At 38.3% G+C, this 20,761-nt stretch overlaps 1 protein-coding gene across 2 annotated transcripts in view; it reads right to left on the bottom strand.

Annotated features, from left to right (window-relative positions):
• The window catches only part of Pum3 (pumilio RNA binding family member 3), a 45,282-nt gene that overhangs the window by 17,683 nt on the left and 6,838 nt on the right, over nt 1-20,761 (bottom strand). For both annotated transcript variants that reach the window (XM_004652992.2, XM_045141137.1), the window contains exons 4-13: nt 16,973-17,108; nt 16,370-16,445; nt 13,715-13,808; nt 13,464-13,530; nt 12,334-12,508; nt 9,957-10,060; nt 7,975-8,053; nt 5,079-5,177; nt 4,244-4,297; nt 512-592 (exon numbers count right to left, since the gene is read on the bottom strand). In XM_004652992.2, coding sequence (XP_004653049.1) covers nt 512-592; nt 4,244-4,297; nt 5,079-5,177; nt 7,975-8,053; nt 9,957-10,060; nt 12,334-12,508; nt 13,464-13,530; nt 13,715-13,808; nt 16,370-16,445; nt 16,973-17,108 — 965 coding nt within the window. The remainder of the gene's footprint in view (nt 1-511; nt 593-4,243; nt 4,298-5,078; nt 5,178-7,974; nt 8,054-9,956; nt 10,061-12,333; nt 12,509-13,463; nt 13,531-13,714; nt 13,809-16,369; nt 16,446-16,972; nt 17,109-20,761) is intronic.

Below are 20,761 nucleotides of genomic sequence, written 5' to 3'. Positions count from 1 at the left end.
TGTAAAAGCAGGCGCACATGTCTGGAGTTCGTTTGCAGTGGCTGGAAGCCCTGGTGTGCCCATTCTTTCTCTCGCTCTCTGCCTGCCTTCCTCCCTCTCTGTCACTCTCAAAATCAAACATGTTAGCAGGTAAAGAAAAAATTTTAAAAAAAGACAGGTGGGGCTGGAGAGATGGCTTAGCGGTTGAACACTTGCCTACCAAGCCTAAGGACCCTGGTTCTAGGTTGATTCCTCAGGACCCACGTTAGCCAGATGCATAAGGGGGCACACGTGTCTGGAGTTCGTTTGGAGCAGCTGGAGGCCCTGGCGCGCCCATTCTCTCTCTCTCTCTCTGCCTCTTTCTCTCTGACTGTCACTCTCAAATAAATACATGAAAATAAACAAAAAAAAAACTAAAAAAAAAAAAAAAAGACAGGTGAAAGTGTTTATACCCTGTGTGTAAATTCAAACTTAGAAATCAACCACTAGTCGAGTGATGCAACTTCAAATCAAGTCCCACAAAATTACTTACGGATATAATTATCTGCTTCACAAGCTTGGTATCATCAATACAATCAAATGCCGCCAGTAAAACCAAGTGAGAGTATTGGCCCTGGAAGAAGTGAAAGCAGGAACAAGTTAAAAAACAAATTGTGGGCTGGAGAGATGGCTTAGCAGTTAAGGCGTTTGCCTGAGAAGCCTAAAGACCCTGGTTCGATTCTGCAGAATCCACATTAGCCAGATGGACAAGGGAGGCACATGCATCTGTTGTTCATTTGCAGTGGCTACAGGCCCTGGAGGGCCCATTCTCTCCCTGCCTCTCATAAATAAATAAAAATGAAAAAAAGAAAAAGAAAACAAGTTGCATAGATCTTCTCCTCCTTCTACAGTCACCATATGCAGTTTGTCCACATAGGCAGCTTGCCCAACATACTGTAAACAAAGACAATAAAAGCCACTCATAAACTTTCTTTCTCTTCAGGACCTAGTTAGTTGGACTCTAGAGACAGAAGAAAAGAAAAACCCAGAGAAACACATTCTTCATTATCAAGTGGTCCAAGAATAACCAGGATGTAACATCTGTGTACGGAAATCTCTGTTAATGAATAGCTACTTGAAATTTTAACTGAGACAATTCAAATGAAAGATTCATTAGGAAGGAGGACACAGGAGACTATTCAAATCATGAAAAAAGAGATAAACTCACAGGCATAGTTGTACAGAAACAATATTCATAGTACATGTTCACAGAAAAACTAGAAGGCAAAATATTAAAATGTAATAGTCACCTCTAGATTAAATGACCATAAATTATTTTCATTGTATTTTTCCAACTGTATATATTGTGTAGTGTCCAATTTCTTTAAAACAACCTTACACATTTAAAATACAAGTATTGGGAAAAAAGAAAAGAACAAAATAAACTAGATGAGAGCTGGAGGGGGTATCGTGTAGTACACCCATAATCCCAGCACTTAGGAAGTGGGGATCAGGGAAATGCTGCAAGCTGGAGACTAGTCTAGTCCACATAGTGAGATCCATGCCAGTCAAGGCCATACAAGACCTTGTCTTGAAAAATAGAAATCAGAATAATTATAATAAACTGAACAATATACTCAAATAATGATCATGAGAATTAAGGTAAAAATCACTGCTTAAAAAGCATGTAACTCATAAAAATATGGGAAACTTTACAATAGTCCTATCTGTTCTAACTTGAAATATAATCGTTTCTCTAAAGCTGATATTGCTTCCAAGATTGAACGAACTTTTATTTTATGATAAATGGCAAAAAAAGCCTGTTTTCAGAGCTTATACTACATTTTAACTAATATCCTAGACATTTTTTAGAAAGATTATTATTTTTGCCAATAGCCAGCACCTATTCAAAACTAGTTCTGATAGATGGTAGGTAACAGAATTTCAATTCAAGGCAATGAGGGATTTACTAGTCATATGGTCTAAAAAAGTATTGAGAAAAATAATCAAAGTCTAAGACATTTACTACTTAAACTCGATTGAAAAACAGACAAAAATATGAAGTCAATTCACAGAAAAGCCAACTAGCTTTAAATGTATGAAATAATGCTTTACAGAAATTAGAATAAATTAAAACAATCAACTATCATTTTCTACTTATCCTGTAAGCAATTGATGTAAACATCTGCTAAAAGAACTTATCTGAGGCTTGAGGAAAAGCAAAACTTATATTAGTAAGAAAGTAAAGTGCTTTGACTTCCCTTGAGGACACTGACAATATGTACAAAATTCTAAATGTATGTATGCTCTGATTCAGCAATTCTATTTCTAGGCATTTATCCTAGATAATTTAAAAAGAAAGTATTTGCTGGAGTAGAAATTATAACTTTAAAAACTCTGAAAATGACTCATGTATCCAACTAAGAGGACTGGATAAGTGAATTATAAATTTTGATACAGTTGATCAGAGATAATGACCACTTCCGTTAAAAATAATATAGGAATAGCACTAATGTCCTCAGCATTATCAGCTACCCTTATCCGAACTAACATTTATAGAATACTACAAACCAGTCACAATAATTTCCATTCAAGACACAATGCAGATCATATCTTAAGTGCTACAAGTCTTGATAAATTTTTTTTAAAAAAGCTTAGTTTAAAAAAAAAAAAGCCAGGTGTGGTGGTGCACGCCTTTAATTCCAGCACCCAGAAGGCAGAGGTAAGAGGATTGCCATGAGTTCAAGGCCACCTGAGACTACATAGTGAATTCCAAGCCAGCCAGAGCTACAGGGAGACTCGAACTCTAAAAACAAATCCAAACAAACAAAAAAACACAACCAAACATTCATATCTGAGTGTTCTAAATAACAAAGGCTTAAATCCACTGGGTTATTCATTTATTTCCTCTCTTAAGTAATTCTTAGAAAATATAAAAATTTCTGATCGTTAACATGTTAGTATCACAAATGCAATATTGGAATAGGTTTGTCAAAAAAACTTTTGTTGACTTACCTCATATAACCAAATTCTAAAATTAAAACAATCTAATTAGTTTTGCTACTTAAAAGTGTCTTAACTAATACAGTTTTAGAACTTTCTATCAACATTCTACTTTTATTCATTCTAATTTAGGTATTCAAATTAAAATATTATGGGCTGGAGAAGATGGCTTAGCGGTTAAGGCATTTGCCTTCAAAGCCAAAGAACCCTGGTTCAATTCCCCAGGACCCATGTAAGCCAGACGCACAAGTAGTTCGTTTGAAGTGGCTGGAGGCCCTGGCGCACTCATTAGCTCTCTCTCAAATAAATGAGTAAATAAAATGTATTTTTTTAAAAAATCATACAAGATTTGCTCAAGAGCAAATTACAAATCATAGAATGTTCTTGTTCTTCAGAAGTAGCTCATAAGAACACATTTCACTGTTACAAAGAAGTAGCTGCCTGCCACATGGTTTCATGTTAACTTCTTGTAACACTCGAGGTCACAGACAGCAGCAAGTATGTATTACAGCATCAGTTTTATCCTTGTCTGAATCAGCATTTGCTACATGAAGAATTCAGCAGATGTTAATGATCCCCACTATAATTTTCACAGAAAAAGTTGAACATGGAATAATTTTTAACCTATCAGTAAATAAGACATTTATGATGAAATGTAATTAAGATTGCATTATAACACATAGTGATAAAAGTTATAGTATTACTGCATAATGTTAATAATTTAACATCTAACTATGTAGAAACACTATTTTGAAGCAATTAATTCTCCAATTAAAAAATTTTTTGTTCCCACAACTTTCATTTCTCCAAATGATCACAAGGAGTGAAAATATTCAAACAGTTCAAATTTTCCATGACTACACTGGCAACTGACTCTGAGAAAATTATTTTTGTTATGGTTGGGTGGTGGTAAATACTAGTAATTCTCATGTTTAGTTAACATAACTGAATAAATTCACTAATAAAGCTAAATCTTCAATTAAACACACACCTAAACAGGGCCTGGGATATAGCTGAGAGACAGGTGCTTCAGTAGGATGTAAAAAGCTCTGTGTTTGATCTCTAGCAAGGCAAAAGAAAAGAGAAAAAATAACATGTGTGGTATAAAGCCCACTTTGTGTGAATAATGGCATACAAATATAGAAATATGCACAGAAAAAAATCACAATACATTAGAACATTTTCTCCTTGGTAGTTTCTCAATTTTTCCAATTTTCTGTAATGGACTTGAATTCATTTTACTATTACAAATAATTTTTAGGTATCCTTTTATGATACTTACATTAGCCACCTTTTCAACATATGTCTTCATTGTTTTCACAATCACTTTCCTGTCCTTAGAAAGAAAGCAAATGTTTCAATGAATTTTTTTTAGAATAAACCTATTTCATAATGAAAATTTTATTACATTTTCATCTGTACTATCTTCTTGATTAATGAAAAGTTATATAGCCAGAACAAAAACTTGTAGAACAGTCCATTTCAGAGCTACTATAATCTTCAGTTTGTGTGACAGTCCATAAGACTGTAAGTGGGCTACAGAACCACGCAATTCTAAGCTGAAGGCAAACCTAGTGAAGCCCCTTTTCCAAGTGTCTGAAACACTAACCGTCTAAACATATGGTATCCAATATGCATGTTGAATAGTTACATTTGCAATAATGAAAAGGTAGATATGATATAACTATCACTTGAATGAAGACAGAAATATACTGATCAAGAAAATAATCTACTTGTTAACTCTGAATATTTTTCTTTTTTCTCAAAGCACTTAATATGTGAGTACATGTGTGGCTGTTGATTCTATCTCCCCCTCCCTCTCTCAATATGATCATTAAGTGAGGAATAAAAGGAGTGTGGCACAAAGGCCAAGGCCTCTATACTACCAAGGTGAATAGATAATGTATGCATTTGCTTAATGTACCTCTTCCTATCCTTCAACGAAGCCTCAAGGTTTCTAGTCAAGATGCTGCTAAATTCCTGTGAGGGCCTGACACGTACCTTTGAGAAGATAGTGTTTATGTACAACTTGATCCAAGAACTGCCAAATCCAACCTGCAAAGAGGGCATGGCTCTGACAATGACACCTGTTTAGTTCCAAGTGCAGATACACTTACCTTGGGTGTGCCATGCCACAGACAATGCATGGCCACTCTGGCACCATCATGTGTGTGCGCGAGATATATCACTGCTTCACGGATTGCTTCAATTAGTTCCTAGGAAACAGGGCTTGTCAGAGCACTGGCTTACATTTTTCCTGTTTTATCTTTCTACAGAAGAGTAGCAAGGACAGAGAACAAAAAGAGAGCACAGGTAGCAAACGTTCAATTTTTAATTGTGGACACAGTCACCCTCTAGAAATGTTCTTTTAATTAAAATCGACAAGTATAGCTGGAAATTTGTACTAAGTAACACCTGTTTCATTTTTATTTTTCCTTCGAGGTAGGGTCACGATCTAGCCCAGGCTGACCTGGAATTCACTATGTAGTCTCAGGGTGGCCTTGAACTCCTGGTGATCCTCCTACCTCTACCTCCCAAGTGTTGAGATCAAAGGCATACGCCACCATGTCCCACTTAACCAATTCTTTAAGTCAAAGGCTATGGTAGTTTGAATTAGGTGTCACTCATAAACGCATGTGTTTTTAATGCTTGTTCCCAGCTGATGGCATGTTGGGAGGTTGAGCCTCACTGGAGGAGGTGTGTTGTTGGGAGAAGGCTTAGGGGTGTTATAGCCAGCACCCTGTTTGCTAGAGTTTGGTTCATTCTCTTGCTGCTATTGTTCACCTGACACTGGCAAAGAGGTGATGTCTAGCATCTGCACTACTGCCTTTCCTAGGCCATCATGGAGCTTCCCCTTAAGACTGTAAGACAAAATAAACTTTCCTCTCATCAACTGCTTCTGGTCTGGCACTTTGTGGCAACATTGAGAAGGTAACTAAAATACTGTCCATATGCACTATATACTAAATGATTCCAAGAGAAAGGAGTGAAGGAAGTAGCATTGCTAAGGAAGGAGTTTTAACAGTAGTTAGAAAAGAAAATTTTCTCCCTCATAGATATACATGTAGCAGACAAAATAAAACTCATTCTGGGGCTGGAGAGACAGATGGCTTAGTGGTTAAGGCACTTGCCTACAAAGCCTCAGAACCCAGGTTTGATTACCCAGTACCCATGTAAGCCAAACGCATATGGTGGTACATGTGTGTGGAGCTCATTTGCAATGGCTAGAGCCCTGGCATGCCCATTCTCTCTCTAATAAATATAATATTTTTAAAAATTTATTCTGATTGAAGTTTCTGTATTGTTATTTTACCACTGAGTCTATCTCCATAAATCATAGTAATTATTTATCACAAGCAAACTTAAATAACATTTCCCCAAGAAATATTTCCATTAGCATTTAGGCTAAGCCTTTATATGTAAATAGTCCTTTTGTTAAAAGAAATCATTAAGACTAGGGAGATAACTCAGAGGTTAAAGACACCAGCTTACAAAGCCTGACAGCCTTGGTTTGATTCCCTAATACCCATGTAAAGCCAGATGCACCAAGTGACACATGTATACGAAGTTTGTTTGCAGCGACAGGAGGCCCTGGTGCACCCATACTCACTCACTCTCTCAAATTAATAAAAATATTTTTTAAAAAGAGATCATTTAACATCTTACAAGACAATATGGTTTAATGTTTAGTGTTCATTTGCAATGTGCATAATTTCTTACTTAGAAGGTCTAAGCACCCAGGATCTAAATGAGTTGTGGCAGCTACGAGCTATAGGGTGTCATTTTAGTCTATCCCCAATTTAAAAAATTACATTCAATAAATAACTACAAAGCCAAGAAAGGGAACGAGCCACAAAGTTCACCAAGGAGGGAGCAATTTCACCCTCAAACATTATCCTTTCCCAGGATGGACACATAGATTCCAGGTCATAAACCTGAACTTAATCATCTCAAAGCCATAAAGCTAGAGAATTATGCATAGATTCCAGTTATGCTTACAACATCCCCAAAGGTTTTTGGCTTTCTTAAAGTCTCTTTTGAAATGGCCACCTCCTGAAGTGCCATAAAAGATAATGTCTCATTGTTTTACATACATTTCCAAATATTGTTACTAAATGATGGTTTTTGCTGGTACTGAACCACTTTGAACACTAAAAACCTGCCATTCACGAAGTTCAGACACAAAAAGAGAGAAATCTCTAAGAGAGGTGATATTGCTCTGGTCACTGAGCCTTATATAAGCTCAGCGGGGACTGCTGTTACGAATATGTACACATGCTAATTTGGAAGTATCCATTCCTATGAATGTGGCATACTTGTTAAAAGAAATCAGGTGCGTTATTATCATGAGCCCTTGTGACTAGAAACTGAGGACAAATAGGCAGTGAGCTCACTGTGTGATGAGGCAGCAAGTGTAGGGAATAAAAAAGGAATTCTCATCTGTATTTTCATCACTAAAGTGAAGGGTACTACATTTACCTTCCCATTCCTTCGACCTACAGTAGAAGGACCAGGTTTTCATGGGCCATTTAGTTTTATATTAAGTATCCTCCCCTGACCTTTTAACAGGCATGATCTTCTTCTTTTTAATAGGTACACTTGAATCTAAAACTATCTGAATGCTGAGTATTCCTCTAAGGCAAGTTACCTTTCAGATTATAAAAGCTGGAGGACACTCTGTGGATGACAGTTAAAATTTATAAAAATTCAGTAGCATTAATAAGATAGTTCTATTACTTTCTGGAAAAAAAAATGAAAGGGAGTTAGCAGACTTGTTAAAGTTTAGTGAGTCATCTATTCTAAATACAGCAAACCTAAAGTTTCAGGTTTAAGGACATCAAAGCAATATTGCAAATGCATAGCTTTCCTTTTATATCTCAATACTTTTGTTATTTGTGTTTTGGAGACACTGTAGCCCAGGCTATACCTTAGTCTCTACAGCACTGTGATCACAAGTGTGTGCTACCATGCCCACTTTACACTTTGATTTAATAATAAAAACCAAGAACTTACTGATCTGAGTTTTGGGGGTGCATAAGTAAAAAAGTCCAAGAATGCTTTATGTACCAATGAATGCTTAATCACAGCTTCCCTACAAACAGAAAAAAAGTAATAACAGCAGATCTGGTAAAACGGTCATACAAAGCTTAGTAGCCTTGGCTGTCCTAAAATGATCTAAACAAGTGAAGTGAAACAGTTTTATTAAATACAACATGTCACAGATTGATTATATCTTTCAGCAATACTATGATTTTTAAAAAGTATTTACACTGTAACACTGATTTAGTGTCATCACTAAGACCAGAATACAGTTCCATTATGTGCTCAGCAGAGAAGAATCAGTACTCAAAATGTGTTCTACCTTCTTGTCAAGGATTGGTCATATGGTGAGGAGTCCACACGCAGACCTATTTTTTCACAGCCATTTCCTTTCTGTCAAGATTCTTCAATATTGGTAAGTATATAATTGTATTGACATTACAACTTGAGTGGGCCACAACAGTGCAACACCACCACCTAATTTTATGCACGCTGGAATGATGCTTCAGGAACTCATATATACAATGAGGACTTCAAAGCTCACATAGAATTAAGACTTTATGGACAAAGCACTCTTCTGAGTGCTTTGGAAATATGCCACTTACTCTTCATAAAACTCTTATTTAGTATGTACTATCATGCCAATTTTACAGGTAGGGAAACCAAGAGCCAGTGAGGATAAGTGGTCCAAAGTTATTATCATCCCATTTAATCTTCATAAAACTCTTGCTCCCAACCACTTTGCTATGTGGCCAATGACAACAGAGTCCCCACGCACAGGCCTCTATCTAAGTCTTATCATCTAATTTAAACAGGTTATATGTAAAAAGCTATCCAATATACAAGGGTTCAATATGACATTGGGAAAATGTTTTATTGCTATAACAAGTTTTATAAAACACTTTTACAAGTTACCCAGTAGGGCACAATATCAGAAAAAACAATGGGTATCAAGAATGGCTTCCAATACAGAAATTTTAAAATGTGTATTTTATTGTTATTTGTGAGAGAAAGAATGGGGGGAGGGAGAGGGAGAGTATGGACACACCAGGGTCTCTAGCCACTATAAACAAACTCCAAACATATGTGCCACCTTGTTCATCTGGCTTATGTGGATCTTGGGGAATCGAACCTAGGTTCTTTGACTTTGCAGGCAAGGTACTTAACTGCTAAGCCAGCTCTCTAACTCCCAAACCAAAAAATTCATGCTCTTATTTAGGATAGATGAGTAACAGTAAAGACAGAATATCATTTGAATGAGAGGTAAAGAAAGGATACAATGAGCAAAAGGACTATTGTAACATGAAAATGGAAAGAAGGCTATGGAGTGAAGGGAGAATAGAGGAAGGGGAAAGGGGATGAAGGAAACAAAATAATGTTTGAAAAACAGCATAAGGAAACCTAATTCTTTGTACACTAATACAAATTTTTAGTATAAAAAAAAGAAAAGAAGCCAGGCACAGTGGCACATGCCTTTAATCCCAGCACTTGGGAGGCTGGAGGTTGGAGGATGGTGGCCATGAGTTTGAGGCAACCATAAGACTACATAGTGAATTCCAGGTCAGCATGAGCTATAGTGAGACCCTACCTCAGAAAAAAAATAAAAAAGAAACTATCCTCCTTTGCTACGCAAATGTTATGTAAGACATGCACTGGGCTAGAGAGATGGCTTAACGGTTAAGCGCTTGCCTGTGAAGCCTAAGGACCCCGGTTCGAGGCTCAGTTCCCCAGGTCCCACGTTAGCCAGATGCACAAGGGGGCGCAGGCGTCTGGAGTTCGTTTGCAGAGGCTGGAAGCCCTGGTGCGCCCATTCTTTCTCTCTCTCTCCCTCTATCTGTCTTTCTTTCTGTGTCTATTGCTCTCAAATAAATAAATAAATAATTTTTTTAAAAAATGCATCTTTCAAGTGCCTCTTTAAAATTTGTTGCATAAAACAACAAAAACATTTTTCTTACTTCTGAGCCATTGGAGTTAGAATCTGTTTCATTTCATCCATAATCAGCTCTAATTTTCCTGGCTGTACCTCTAGCACTTTATCCAGCGTTGGATGATCAGCTGACTGAAACAAGAAACATCAAACACTTTCAAATACAATGCCTTCACTTCAGAATAAACAATAGTTCAAATAATTAAAAATTTAGAATGCTTCATATGTATACAATAAAAGCCCCACCGTGTAACACTTGCACAGTAATTCATTATCTTATACTGTGATTTCTCTTCAAAGCATGTAAATCTTTCACCTTTTTTTTTTCTTGGTTTTGGTTTTCTGAGATAGGGTCTCACGCTAGCTCAGGCTGACCTGGAATCCACTGTGTAGTCTTAGGGTGGCCTTGAACTCATGGTGATCCTCCTACCTCTACCTCCCAAGTGCCGGGATTAAAGGCGTGCGCCACCACACCCAGTTTCTCTCACCTTTTTCAAAATACTTTAGTTTTATGATTTATTTCAGAGACGGGGGAAAGAAGGAGAATGGGAGCACCAGGGCCTCCAACCACCCAAACCAACTCCACACATACGTGCTACCTTGTGCATCTGGCCTACACGGGTACTGGGGTCCTTAGGCTTCACAGGTAAATGCCTTAACTGCTAAGCCATCTCCCAGACCTCACCATTTTTTTTTTTTTTTTTTTTTTTTTTTTTGCTGTTGTTGTTGTTGATGTTCTCTTTCTTAGTTTGTACATCTGCCAATATACAGTCATCCCTCATCTGTGGAGGACATGTTCCGGGAACCCCCATGGATGCAAACAAATGGTGCTCAATATTCTTAGTACAGAATGGCAAAGTATTTGTATATAACCTATATACACTCCTGTGTATTTTTTTAAAGTAATTTCTAAAAATTTTTATTTTTATTTATTTATTTGAGAGTGACAGAGGGAGGAAGAGGCAGTGAGAATGGGCACACCAGTGCCTCCAGCCACTGCAAATGAACTCCAGACGCATGCGGCCCCTTGTGCATCTGGTTATTGTGGGTCCTGGGGAATCGAGCCTCAAACCGGGGTCCTTAGGCTTCACAGGCAAGCGCTTAACTGCTAAGCCATCTCTCCAGCCCGACTTCTGTGTACTTTTAAATCACCTCTTGCTTGCAAATACTAGTTATGCCATGCTGTTTAGAGAAAAATGACAAGGCAACAAAATCTATACAGGTCCATATAGACTATTATTTCCCACCTGTGGCTGGTTGGATTTGAGGATGAGGAATCCATGGACATTAAGGGCTGGCTGTACCTACAGAGCAGGCTAAAAAACCAACCAAATCCACCACCCCAAAGATACTTACCAAGTACCTAGAATGTGTCTAGCCATATATCACTGCCTCTGTGTTTTATAATTGGCTGGATGCTCTTGAGGTAAGTGGGAGCAATGAAATGCAGCACCAAGTTCAACCCAGGAACTGACCTGACTAATGGAGGCAAGTCAGTAATCTATACACATCCCTTCAGACTAACGGGCACAACTCACACCAAGATTTGAAACAGATCCTCTTAACAATTCAAATCCTATCACTTGCTAGTCTCAGCCTCAATCCCTATACTTTATCTAAAGTCCTACTCCTCATACTTTTTAGATACAATTAAAGATGGGTAATGCAAAAACATGAAGTAACATGGGAGAAAGTAACAGAAGGGAGTTCAGCATACTTCAGCCAAAGCTAGCCAGGGAGCACTTATGAAGCTCTGCTCACTATTGCAGTCTCCACCTCAGTCTGACCTTGGAAGGAGGAGTGCTGAGGTTCCATATCCAGAGCAGCTGGGAGTGAGTAACAAACAGTTTAATGTGAAAGAAACTGCAGGATACTGCACTGGAAGAATGAACTGGTGGTTTACAGTTGACTCAGCAGGGACTAGAATCACAATTGAAACTAGTTTCTGGGCAAGCCTATGAGGGATACTCTAGATTAGGTGGGCCCCTGGGTAGGGCCATGTGGGATTATCTTCATTGGGTTAACTGAGGTGGACAGACTCACCTTAAATATGGACCAGGGCCCTAGAGCCATACAAAATTTGAGCTGGCTGAGCACCAGCAGTCACGGCTCTCTGCTTCACTATGGAGACTGTGACAAGCTCCCTCAGGCTGCTGTTGGCATGTCTTCCTTGCTATGATGAACTGTGGTAAACTAAAAGTGTAAGCCAAAACAAACCCTTCTTCCCTTAAGTTGCTTCTTACCAGGTATTTGATCACAGCAACAAGAGTGTAACTAATACAGATGGCATCTTGAAGGACCAGCCTAAGCAAAAATCACTCTAAAATAGGATCTTGGAACTTATAGAAGACCACAAAGAAAAAAATAAATACACTAGGAAAAAAAAACCCTTCAGGGAATGTCACCTTGTAAAGCTGAAACGTGTTCCCATAGAGTTCCTCTGCCAACATGTTCCTCTGCTCCAAAATGGCTTTGTCATTGTATGCGTATTCCACAATGGCTGAGGCTTCTGCATGTCGTAGCATCTTCCTCACATGTCCTTTAAAACTCCTAATTATCTCTGCGATCTGTGGTTTACTTCTAAAGTCAACAAAACATGGATAAACAAACGAAATAAAATACCAGAGAAAGCTGTGTGAAAATAAATTATAACTGACTTCCCAAGGCCATCTCACCAATACTTATGTGAGATAGGGGAGTTCTCCTGTACAAAAAAAAGCTCATAAACTTAAAGCAAACTGCTTTGTATGTTCACCGTAAGTAATTTTAGCAGATTCAGTAGACAGCGTTCCTAAGTTATATCCTGACTCTGCTAACCAGCTAAGACCCTGACCAAGTTCTTTAACGTCTGTGCCTCAGCTTTTACATTCACCAAACAGAAATAAAGTTGCTGTGAGAATGAACTATGATGCATCAAGAAGTGTGTATAGCAAGTGTCCATGCAAGTTACTACTAAACTTCTTTAGTTTGAAAAGGAGATAGAGAAAGACAGAGAGAAGGTAAAGGTTAAGGAAGGCTGCAGGCAAAATAAATAAATAAATAAATAAACTTTTAAGATTCACTTTAAAAATGAAATTTATTCTAAAATATTTGAGCCAGGAATATATATTTAGAAAAGTTCTCAACTGTGTATATTATATCTTTTATATTACCGTATTGTGGCAGATTATTTTACTGAAAAAGATTGGTCAAGACAAGTACCAACCCCATTTCATCCAGGAAATAGTCCCATTTTGGTATTTCCTAACGCAATGACCTACTCATCTGTCCCTCTTAACCCTCTAACCGCTGAATACTGGTAACTAATTACAAGTTAATCATTCAATTTCTCTTCTTCTCCAACTTAAAGATATAACAAGACCTCTAATAATGGAGAAGACAGCACCATAATTTTAATTTCAATAATTTTTTAAGGTGGAAACATCCCATCATCTGAAGGGCTTATTATTACAATCACAGACTCTAAAGTAACATTTGAGTAGAAATGGAAATTGCAGACTTGAAAAAAAACAAAGAAAAATAAATAAGAACTTACCCATACATGAGAAATTTCTTAACAATATTCCTGGAATATTTGGCTTTACTTAATTCAACCAAATCAGCTGAAAAAAAAAAAAAAAAGACACATTGATATCTTCATTTCAGCTCTCCAGAAGCAAAGGGAAGAATTAAACATTCCAGGACCAAAAGAACACTGGCAGAGTATGATTTTCTAGGACAGTCTTGGGTAGCCAAGAAAAAAGTGACTTTTACACCTGACAACAATGTTCAGTCTTTAACAAATACCTTGCAACTCTTCAAAAGCCTGCTTCCTCTGCTCCTCATTACCATACTGAATGAAACACTGGATCACGCGTGTAGAATCGTGGGCAAATGCAATCTGTTGGGAAATGGTTTGAGCCATTAGAACGACTGTTCTCTGAGAATTTGTTTCTTTCTCATTAGCTATACTTTATTACTACTTCCCTCAAAATTACCTGTAAGAAAAAAAAAAGTACAGTCACAGACAAAAATCACATCTAGGCTACCTGGCACAGAAATGTTTTACTAAGTTGGGTGTAGTTACACACAACTTTAATCCTAGCAGTAAGGAGGCAGAGTGGGATGATGCTGTGAGCTTGAGGCTACCCTGAGACTACCTAGTGAATTCCAGGTCAGCCTGGGCTAGAGCAATACCCTACCTCAAAAAAACAAACAAAAATGTTTAATTATATAGAACACTAGTATTTAATTTTGCTGCCTATCATAATTGAGAACAATGGAATGGAGGCAGGGAAAATTTAACCATTTTTTAATATCACTATTATAATTAAAGCTAAGTCAAGCCATCTAAGGATTATAAAGATTACAGCTTTCATTTCTTTGAAAGTTATGTTCCCTAACAGAAAACATTCTAGTTTAAAATTTTCACACTGAAGATTGAAGCATGATCTGACAACCAAAGACATAGATACAAGAACCAATCTACAAGTCTTGCTGCATTAACAAACATAACTACAAAGAGACAAGACACTGGCAATCACTGAAGTGAATTTCTCACATTTCTATTAGAAACTGTATACGACTGTATTCTAATATGGTTCTCCAACTCTCTCATAAATGCATCTGTTTGATTCCCTCTAATTGAGCCAGCAGTTTTCTATAGCAATACTCACACATCAGTCATGTGCATGCTACAGTAGCCATCTGCTTCAAAAATGTTTGTTGCTTTGTCTTTCAAACTTTTTACTTCTTAAACAACAAAAGTAAAAATATCCCTCCATCAAACTCACAAAGTTCAAAATCTAAGGGAATAATTTACACATACACATTTACAGACCTTTTTTTAATTTGGACACAGGTCACATATAGCCCAAACTGCCTAGAACTCACTATGTAGCTGAGGCTGACCTCTTGTTTTCACCTCCCAAGTGCTGAGACTATATAGGTATGTGCTACTTTGCCAAACTTACTGACATTTTGCATAAAAATTTTTTTCAATGAAAAGCTTTATGTTAACGTACAAATATACTGAGAAGTTAATGCATAACCCATACATATGTTTTAAGACATTTTTCTTACTTAGATCTCAAAGAAACCTAAGGAAAGGATGTTGTTCTTCCTTCTTTACAGAGAAGAGAAAGGCTAAGAGAAGTTAGAATTTTAAGGAAGAAACTTCTCTGAGGACCATACATATCAAACTAAATGAGACAATGCATGTACCCATCAGCACAACTCCTCCATAGTGAATAATAATCAACAGCATCTGGACATAGACACCAGAGTCATGCCACAATGACTTAAGAACAACTCAGGCTGGAGAGATGGCTTAGCGGTTAAGTGCTTGCCTGTGAAGTCTAAGGACCCCGGTTCAAGGCTCGGTTCCCCAGGTCCCACGTTAGCCAGATGCAAAAGGGGGCGCACGCGTCTGGAGTTCGTTTGCAGAGGCTGGAAGCCCTGGTGCACCCATTCTCTCTCTCTCCCTCTATCTGTCTTTCTCTCTGTGTCTGTCTCTCTCAAATAAATTTAAAAAAAAGAACAAATGATAAACTTGATTTGAGTGTGAAAGAGTAAATTCAGGTTAGCAAACTACTACTGGCAAAGCTGTGGGGATGTTTACCCTTCAAAGACCTTCCTGAAAACAGCTGAGAACTTGCTATTCCAAGGCATTCCCTAGGCCAGGTGTGGTGGCACATGACTTTAATCCCAGCACTTGGGAGGGAGGCAGAGATAGGATCACTGTGATATCAAGGCCATTCAAAGACTACGTAGTTAATTCCAGGTCAGCCTGGACTAAAGTGAGAGAGAGAGAGAGAGAGAAAAAAAAAAAAGCAAATAGACCAAGACATTCCCTCCAACTGTGAAGCAGCTCTTCTGTAAATAGTTTGGCAAAGATGGCACTTCTTGTGCCCCTAAAACTGCTGGGTCCTGTAGTCTAAAAGCCACTATGTGTTCAACCAAATATACAACAGCCAATCGAGACTGTCACAAAACAGCTGAGTAGCAATAAGGAAGATGATTTTGGGAGCTTCAAATCTGTTAGAATTTAAGAGCCTTACCCAAAATTGACTGTAGAAGGTACCATGCCTGTCGCCCCCAAAAGTTGTCAATTTAGAACTAAATTACATGGACTTCAGAGCAAGACATTTGAACAAATATTCTTCAAGATCTCTTTCTCGGTATCACTTTAAGATATATTTAAAATAAATTATTTTAAAATGATATAGGCAACTTGAGTACCTCGTCTCAACTCCACTATAAGCATCCTAATCATGAGAAAAACAAAGTGGAAGCGTTATTAGTCCTAAGAATTTTAGATAAGGGATATGCAACCTGTATTTGTTTAGCCAAATAAACTGGACTGGAAATAATGACAAATTCATGTCATGAATGGCCACCTACCCTTCCTTAAGAGTGAGGTAACAACAATTTTGTAAATTACAAGGAGCACACTCTACTCACAGTCTTAATTTTCCCTTGAATCAGCTTCTGTAAGTCACACATCAACTTTGCTCTTTTTTCTTTGTCACAATCTTTTCTACAATGAGAACAGGGAAAAAGCAGTTTAGGAACTTAAACATGTGAAACTAAACACCATACCAATGACTGTTCCCCAGCTCAGAATGATTTTCTCTTTGAAGCAGCAAAACCCTGACATTAAAATTATTATTCTAGAGCAGCCAGACAAAAGTAATTTTCTCAGAGGCAGAAACTCATCTCACAAGGTATAATTTTATGTATCAATCTAAATCTTAACAGCCAGAAATTCAGAAGGAAAGAAAATAGTAAAGCAAATCTAAGCCACCAAATACTTAAGTATTTCAAAACCTCATATATAAGAAATTGTCCACTCTCTCACTTGGACTTCCATCCATTTCCATAAATACACCTGACACTATTCTAATAATTCCAGCACTTCTGCACGAGCCAGAGGTTCACACACCACTGCCCCAGGGGATGAAGAGCACATGCTAAAGAACACGACTGCTGTCTCGTGAATTTCAGGACATTTCTCTTACCCTGAAGATGCACCCCTCCATCCCCACCGTCTGTACAGTGCATTACCTTCTTAAGACCTCCCAGATTTGCTTTGCTCGGACAACAATGTCGTAGTTGGTTTTGTCACTCAGCTGCCTGTTCTGCTTTAGTTCCTTCTTCTGCTTTTTGAAGTCATCCCATTTGGGTTTCTTGGCTGGGGCAGCTAGATATAAAAGATGAATGAAGGTCAAAGGGGAATCACCAGTCAGGAACGATACTCACTCAGGGATCAGAGGAAAATTTCATTTTCTATAATGTCAGACCTGAACTGCGGTCTTTTTTTGAGTAGTCCATATATTTTAAATGTGGCAAAAACCAATCATTCATTTAATGCCCAATTTTAGAGAGTCTCACCATGTAGCCCAAGCTGACCTTGAACTCAAAATACTCCTGGCCTTAGCCTCTCAAGTGCTGGGATATAGGCATGTGCTACCAGGCCAGCCACTTAAAAGAACTTTATTGATTCACAATGGTATATATAATATCAAAAAAATGTAAAATTTTACTATAGAATATTAAATAACTAAACTTGAATAATTTTCAATGAAAGCAAATTAGTTTAAAGCAACAACAACAAAAAAACCAAAAACACAATTTTAAGCCGGGCGTGGTGGCGCACACCTTTGTCCTAGCACTTGGAAGGCAGAGGAAGGAGGATCACTGTGAGTTCAAGGCTACACAGTGAATTTCAGGTCAGCCTGACCTAGTGTGAGACCTTACTTTGAAAAATAAAAAAAATAAATTTTTTTTTCTGAAAGTTCACTAGTCCAGTGCTGGAGTGATGGATAAGTGGTTAAGGCACTTGCCTATAAAGCCTAAGGACCCAGGTTTAATTCCCATGCCCAATCCACAAGGTGGCTCATGCATTTTCATTGACTAGAAGCCCTCGTGTACCCATTCTCTCTATGGGTCTGTCTCTCTCCCACCCCTCAAATAAATACATAATTTAAAAATATTTTAAATTTAAAAATACATTTTTAAAAAAGTTCGCTAGTCCAGACCTGGGCTGAAGCTAACTTGCCTAGGAAGTGTGAGGCCCAATGTTCAATTTCTAGCACCACCAATAAAACAAAAGGAAAATTCACTGGTCTGAGAAATGTACATGAAATCATTTTTTTTTTTTTTTATTTGCTAGCGACAGACACAGAGAGAAAGACAGATAGAGGGGGAGAGAGAGAATGGGCGCGCCAGGGCTTCCAGCCTCTGCAAACGAACTCCAGGCGCGTGCGCCCCCTTGTGCATCTGGCTAACGTGGGACCTGGGGAACCGAGCCTCGAACCGGGGTCCTTAGGCTTCACAGGCAAGCGCTTAACCGCTAAGCCATCTCTCCAGCCCATGAAATCATTTCTTACAACACAAAGTGGACACTAATTCTTTCCCTTCTCCCATGTTGGAAAACAAAGGCACCACATAGTTAAGATCCTTGCACAATGCCACACAACCACAGTGATAGAACTTGGATTCAAATACAGAGGGCATCCTTTGATTGCCTTTTACTAATGATAATGTACAGTCAAAATTACACGTTTTGGGAGCTGATTAGATAGCTCAGTGAAAAAAGCACTTGCTACACACATAAACATCTGAGTACCTGAGTCCAGATTCCCAGGACCTATACAAAAGCTAACACTGAGGTGTGTGTCTCTACTCATCCCAACAAACCTATGGGGAGAAGGGAAGCAGATATAAGGCAATCACCCAGAAGGTTGTGGGCTCAGTGGGAAACAATGACAATCCTGCCTCAAACAAGGTGGAATGCGAGGAGCAACACCTGGAGTTATCCTCTGACCTCCATGCACATGCTCTAGCACATGCGTGTTCTGGCAAGTATGCGTATACACTAAAATATATTTCCTCAGATTTATGCTATAGAACCTGAGTATTTCTGTATTTGTGTTCAAAATCTGATTACATTATCAGTTGAACCAAGAAACTCAACGAAGGGGGAAAAATGTGCAATTTAGCAGAGCATGGTGGCGGACGCCTTTAATCCCAGCACTCGGAAGGCAGACGTAGGAGGATTGCTATGAGTTTGAGACCAGCTTGAGACTACATAGTAAATTCCAGGTCAGCCTGGGCTAGAACAACACCCTACCTCAATAAAAATATATATATATAAAACAAAATAAATAAAGGAAATTTATATTTCACTTCAGTACTATTTACATGAGTATTCTGAAGAAACCCTTTGGAAATTAGTTATTTCCAAATCTCTTTCTTTCATTATAAATTACTTATAACAAAGTCAGGTGTGGTAGCACATACCTTTAATCACAACACTTGGGAGGCAGAGGTAGGAGGATCACCAGGTTCAAAACTACCCTGAGACTACATAGTGAATTCTTGGTCAGCCAGGGCTAGAGTGAAACCTTACCTCAAAAACCCAAAACTAGGGGCTGGAGAGATGGTTTAGCGGTTAAGCGCTTGCCTGTGAAGCCTAAGGACCCCGGTTCAAGGCTCGATTCCCCAGGACCGACATTAGCCAGATGCACAAGGGGGTGCACGCATCTGGAGTTCATCTGCAGTGGCTGGAGGCCCTGGCGCGCCCATATTCCCCCCCCCCATCTCTGTGTGTTGCTCTCAAATAAATAAATAAAAAATAACAAAAGAAAGAAAGAAAGAAATGTATATTTATAATAAAACCACCAAAAATGAACAAAGTAGAATTACCCTATTATACTAATACTTGAGTACAAACTTTTTTTTTTTTTTTTCCGGTTTTTCTAGGTAGGGTCTTGCTCTAGCCCAGGTTGACCTGAAATTCACTATTTATTCTCAGGGTGGCCTCGAACTCACAGTGATCTTCCTACCTCTGCCTCCCAAGTGCTGGGATTAAGAATAAAGGTATGTGCCACCCTGCCTGGCTTTTGTTTTTGCCTTTTCCATGAATGTTTTATGTTAAATTTAAAAATTTAGAGTCTTCAAGCCAGGTAGGGTGGCTCACACCTTTAATCCCAGCACTTGGTTGGCTTAAATAGGAGGAACACCGAACATTTAAGGCCGGCTTGGGCTAGAGTGAGTCCCTGATTAGCCTGGGCTTCAGGTGAGACCCTATCAAAAACCAAATTACAAAAGAAAAAGAAAGAAATGAGAAGTTTACAATCTCCACTTAACATAATTATACTGTAAGCATTTCCCACTGAAACTATTAACCAACACTTATTTTTCTGTTTTTGGTTTTCAAGGTAGGGTCTCGGTCTAGCCCAAGCTGACCTGGAATTCAGAGATCCTCCTACCTTAGTATCCAGAATGCTGGGATCAAAGGCATGTGCACCACCACACCCAATAAAAACTTAATTTTTAATGGCTACATATAATACAATATACTGTACTTAATTATTCTCATTATTACTGACTGATAAATACAAACATGGGATAATAAGCAATAGAAGGCACATTCACCAACAGTTAGGCATCGTGTGCAAGACAGCAACCGACCCAGAGGTAATTTTATTTCATAAATATTTGGGTATCCTTGTCACATGCCATGCTGGGTTGTAATATATTCATTAATTTTGAAGATGTCTAGTTCCCAATATCTGTTACTTATAAAAAATACAGGAAAACGGGCTGGGGAAATGATCAGCAGGTGAAAGTACTGACAGTCTAATTGGCCCTGAGTCTAATTCCTCACCACCCATGCAAATAGTTGAGTTGGCTTATAGATGCCTGTAATCCCAGTTCTGGGGGAAGCAAAGACCAGTGTGGACCACTGGGATTTGTTGGTCAGCAGGTCTGACTAAAATGGCAACTCAAGGTTCAATGAGAGACTCCATTTCAAGAAAACATGGGGATGAGTGATAAAGGACACCTCTG

The sequence above is a fragment of the Jaculus jaculus genome, chromosome 1 (genome assembly GCF_020740685.1).
Source record: "Jaculus jaculus isolate mJacJac1 chromosome 1, mJacJac1.mat.Y.cur, whole genome shotgun sequence".
In the NCBI taxonomy this organism is placed as follows: domain Eukaryota; kingdom Metazoa; phylum Chordata; class Mammalia; order Rodentia; family Dipodidae; genus Jaculus; species Jaculus jaculus.
Note: the sequence above shows the minus strand (reverse complement) of the source record. Positions and strands in the feature narration are given on the sequence as shown.